Source organism: Triplophysa dalaica, chromosome 3, assembly GCF_015846415.1.
Source record: "Triplophysa dalaica isolate WHDGS20190420 chromosome 3, ASM1584641v1, whole genome shotgun sequence".
Classification (NCBI taxonomy): Eukaryota; Metazoa; Chordata; class Actinopteri; order Cypriniformes; family Nemacheilidae; genus Triplophysa; species Triplophysa dalaica.
The window spans coordinates 28,688,467-28,693,034 of NC_079544.1; the positions used below are offsets into that span (position 1 = coordinate 28,688,467).

Sequence of the window (4,568 nt, forward strand, 5' to 3'; positions counted from 1 at the left end):
GTTTTAGTTAGGTCAATGTTTGATGAACATCTTTGTAAATAAAATTGGTGGCCTTTGGAATTCCACATTTATGTATGTTACGAATGTGAGTATTTTGCTGTAGGGCTGGTCTTTTGATGGACATTTCAATACGGTTCTGATTCATGCATGGATTATGGTGTGAGACAGAAGGCTTGAATCCAGGAGTGACATCATGAAGCGGAGCATGAGAAAACAAGAAGCCATAAAATCCCATAGCTATCATTAGAATATACTAAAACTACATTGATGCAGATGAAAACACATTACGTGTGATGTATATGAAATTCTAGCATGAAAACATTTGTTGAATGATTTTGCTTATATGCAACTGAGATATTGTATTCCTGTTTCTCACTGCTTGGACTGATCACAGCTAATGTTCATATTTTCACTGGTTTGTATGACATGCCAGTGATCAGTTTACACAAAAATACATAGCTAAAACTATGATGTTTCTTCGCCTTGTATTTGACTGCATATTTTTTAAAGATGATGCTTATGATTGCCGTAACCCTCACAACAGGAATCTCCATGTTACTGGATATCTTTTTGCAAAACCTTGAAACTCTTCCCCTTCAAATTTGGTTTGTGTGCTGACAGTTTGGAAAACACCAGAAAACTGGTGCAAACACATTTTTCATGGTGGGATGTGAAAAGCTCCGTAAGAGTTTGCACACATTATATGTGAAATGATTCTTGCTAACTGCTCTTAGATTTACTTTGCAGAAACTTTGTGTAAGTTCTTCTTAGAGTTGTGTGGCACCGCATAGCCATTTCTCTGAAATAGAGTTCATTCCTTTAACAATTGTCTATAGCGATTTTTTTTGTTGAAAATAGGACCATATCTCACTACAACTTAAATATATTTTACTTTCACGTAAGTGACCATTTTCTTTGAGGGGCATTTCCAATCATGCAGGTAACTGGTAAAGGGACGCAAGCTATAGACTTGAACTTGAATAACATTGCTGCATATTTCATTGTGTTACCATTATGCAACCTTTCACTCTCATTTTCCATCCTTTCGATCTTTAATATTGATTCATGTTGTGTCCTAAGGGCCTGGAAATTTTGTGCCAAAGAAAGCAATGCGTGTGACGGTTAATCATTCATGTGAATGTTGGTAACATCTGTTGACTTTGCAAAGTCTTAGCCAGAGCTACAATTTGAACTGAACAATTGAGGTGAATGGAGCTTTGGAATTTTCGTCGCACAAAGTGGTCTTTTGCATTTAACTAACTATTCAATTAGGAGATTTGTCAGTCAGTAACTATTAAATTAAGTTTCATTACTAAAAATTGTGTTAATTTGTGTGTTAAATAATTGTTTAGTTGTTTTACATGTCTAAATATAATGTATAGTTTTAACACTAAATCAAATATTCTGCTTTGTTTTAGATGTAATGCAATGTTTATATCAGATTTAAGGTTAAAAAAACTGCATATTCCAGATACCGTGCATGCTTGTATCTCCTCTTTGCTCCGCTTCTCTTAAACGTGCAGATATTTTACAAGACTCATGGCTCTGAAAAGCGAGGTGTGTTATGATTGGGCAGTTCACCAGTGCGTAGTGATTGGTGTAATACTCCAAGCGTGTGAGGGAAATGTTACACTTCTTACAATTTTTGGAACATCAGGTTCCACTTCAATTGTTCTGAGAGGTACACCACCTTACCTGTGTATACATTTGGGCGGTCTTAGTCAAATCAAACCATGAACTGATTATACATTTGTGGGGGTGTGGTTACACGAGGCGTTCCAGGCAGGTCTGGGTGAGCATTGGCTTTTAGATAGATGCATCTTTTGTTACGACACTTCCATTTCTGCAATTTTACATGTCTAATACATGCACGGGCAACTTATAACGGACAAAAGACACATAAAAACACTTTTTCGCTCCATATGACGCCTTTGAAATATTACATGTGTGTTGTTTTTTGTCAGGTCATTTTCCAACCAGAGACGTCTCACCATGATCAGATTATTTTTAGTTTTGTCAGTTTTGGCTCTGAGCTGCAGTGGAGGTAAAGTGCTGGTGTATCCTGTGGACGGCAGCCACTGGGTCAATATGAACATTCTGATAGAGGAGATGCACACCAGGGGTCACAGCATCACCGTCATCCGGCGGAATTCTAGCTGGTTCATCGCGGACAACTCCCCTTTCTATTCTTCAATCACTCTTCCCAATGAAATTGATGAATCTGGAGACTTTTTGGATGAGTATTTAAGGAAAACGCTGGAGATAGAAAGAGGGCATAGTTCTGCACTGTCATTCTTGAAGCTTCAAGCTGACTTGTTCTCCATGCTTTCCAAAGCTCATCACACTGGTTGTAATATGCTGTCATTCATCCTCGAAGACAAGAAGCTTGTGAAAAAACTCAAGGATGAGCGGTATGACCTGGTCCTCACAGATCCAGCCATAGCAGGCGGTGTAGTTTTGGCACACTACCTGAAACTTCCTCTGGTTCTCAATGTGAGGTGGACCACTAGTGGAGAAGGACATTTACTTATAGCACCATCCCCTCTCTCTTACGTTCCTTTACCAGGCTCTGGCAATACAGATAAAATGAGTTTTAGTCAAAGAGTAAAAAACATCTTATTTCACAGCCTTGGGTTTATCGTGAATAGATATATGGTAGATCCACATTACGATGTACTGATAGAAAAGTACTTGGACGAAAAGAAAGACATTGTCAGTCTCATGCAAGCTGCAGATCTCTGGCTCATGAGGGTGGATTTTGTCTTTGACTTTCCGAGGCCCACCATGCCAAACATTGTGTACATAGGTGGATTCCAATGCAAACCTTCCAAGCCCCTTCCTAAAGATCTTGAAGCTTTTGCACAGAGCTCAGGGGACCACGGTTTTATTATTATGTCTTTGGGGACGCTTGTTAAGAGCCTCCCCATGGGCGTGACAAATGAAATTGCGGCAGTGTTTGCAAGTTTAACACAGAAAGTCATCTGGAGGCATCTGGGACCTCGTCCATCCACTGTTGGCAACAATACGCTTATAGTGGAATGGATGCCACAGAATGACCTTCTGGGACATCCGAAGATCAAAGTCTTTGTAGCACATGGAGGAACCAATGGAGTGCAGGAGGCAATATACCACGGTGTACCGATTCTGGGCATGCCTTTGTTCTTTGACCAGTTTGACAACTTAATTCGTGTTCAAGAGAAAGGAGCAGGCATAATTCTTAGGTTGTCAGAAATAAATGGTCATACGTTTGGACAAGCCCTACGGGAACTGGTTAGCAATGCCTCCTACAGGACAGACATACAGAGGATCTCCAGGTTGCACAGGGACCAGCCCATGAAACCGCTCGACACAGCTATGTTCTGGATCGAGCATGTGATGAGACATAAAGGAGCCAAACACTTGCGCTCTGAGTTCTACAACATGTCGTGGTACTCTTATCATTCTGTAGATGTTTTTTTGGTTCTGTTGTTTGTTTTGGCAGTGTTTGTGTTTACCATGGTTGCATTCATCAAATATGTGTGTTGTAGAATATGCTGTAAGAGGAAACTGAAAAAGGAATAACAGTCTTTCATGGAAAATTAGGATTTTTTACAACTAATGCACACCTGAGGTTGTATGTTGGCATTATTCATTAATAATTCATTAAGGGCCAGAATAAAAGTTTAGGTTTAGACCACAGGAATCAGCTGTTTGTTTATTCTAAAACATGGACAGATTTGAATCCCTGAAATGTTTGTGTGTGGAACTATTCTCGTTTTTGTCTCAAATCTTGTATATTATTAGAAACATCTCAAGTGTGTGTGAGTAATATGCCGTAGGTTTTAGCCATTCTCTTGCGAAAAGAAGTTTACAAAGTGTGTATTAGTATACTGAAAAAACAATGTTTACTTTCAGTTTACTTTTGATCAAAAATATAAGTAAATGAAACTTGACTTTTATTGAAGAAAGGGTTTAATCTTAGTCTTTTGAAAGAGATAAATTTGAAAGTAAAATGATGTATTCTAAGTCTCCTTTTCTTGTTTTCATGTCTACTTAGTTTGATTAAGTAGTCAATTTAAGACTTTTACATACACATAAAATGGAACTTACAAGTTTACTTGTATGGTTTAGTACAGATAAAAAACATAGTTGTTAGCTAGTTGTGTAAGCAAAGTTTACTACTGTTACATTTAAAGTTGTATACAACTAGAAAGTGGACCATGTTTAGTCCCAAGAAGTATAGTCTAGTAAAGTATACCTAACAACAAAAACAACTTTATACTCAAGTACGTATAATAAATTAACTTGAAGTATACTTATTTTTTGTAGGCCCATTAAATTAATACTTCAGAACTCTCAGATCTCAATTCGCTGGCGATATTGCTGTGATTGCCATTAGTAAACAATCTGAGTATGATGTGCTTATTTATCATCTGTTGACAGACGCTTTACAAATGTGCCATAGTTCTGAGCAATCGTTCTGAAGCCAACATGAGCTCATGAAGGTCACAGAAGGTCATTTATTGAATCACATGTGCTGACATGCTCACAGACAAAGAGTCCCTTATAGGTTTATATTTAACATTACC

General features: G+C 38.0%; 1 protein-coding gene across 3 annotated transcripts; it reads left to right on the forward strand.

Annotated features, from left to right (window-relative positions):
* The first annotated feature begins 1,175 nt into the window (after positions 1-1,175).
* LOC130418543 (UDP-glucuronosyltransferase 2A3-like) lies at positions 1,176-4,070 on the forward strand. 3 transcript variants are annotated; one of them, XM_056744768.1, is made up of 2 exons: positions 1,176-1,205; positions 1,965-4,070. In XM_056744768.1, exon 2 carries the CDS (start codon positions 1,993-1,995, stop codon positions 3,559-3,561), a length of 1,569 nt encoding a protein of 522 aa, XP_056600746.1. In that variant the 5' UTR covers positions 1,176-1,205; positions 1,965-1,992; the 3' UTR covers positions 3,562-4,070. The 3 variants fall into 3 exon arrangements, with proteins under 3 accessions (XP_056600746.1, XP_056600747.1, XP_056600748.1); XM_056744769.1 differs by having other exon boundaries at positions 1,200-1,283; XM_056744770.1 differs by lacking the exon at positions 1,176-1,205 and adding an exon at positions 1,352-1,792.
* Positions 4,071-4,568: the final 498 nt, after the last annotated feature.

Bases quoted from the DNA above. Each gene is read 5' to 3' on its own strand.
- LOC130418543 (XM_056744768.1), top strand. From the start codon at position 1,993: ATGATCAGATTATTTTTAGTTTTGTCAGTTTTGGCTCTGAGCTGCAGT.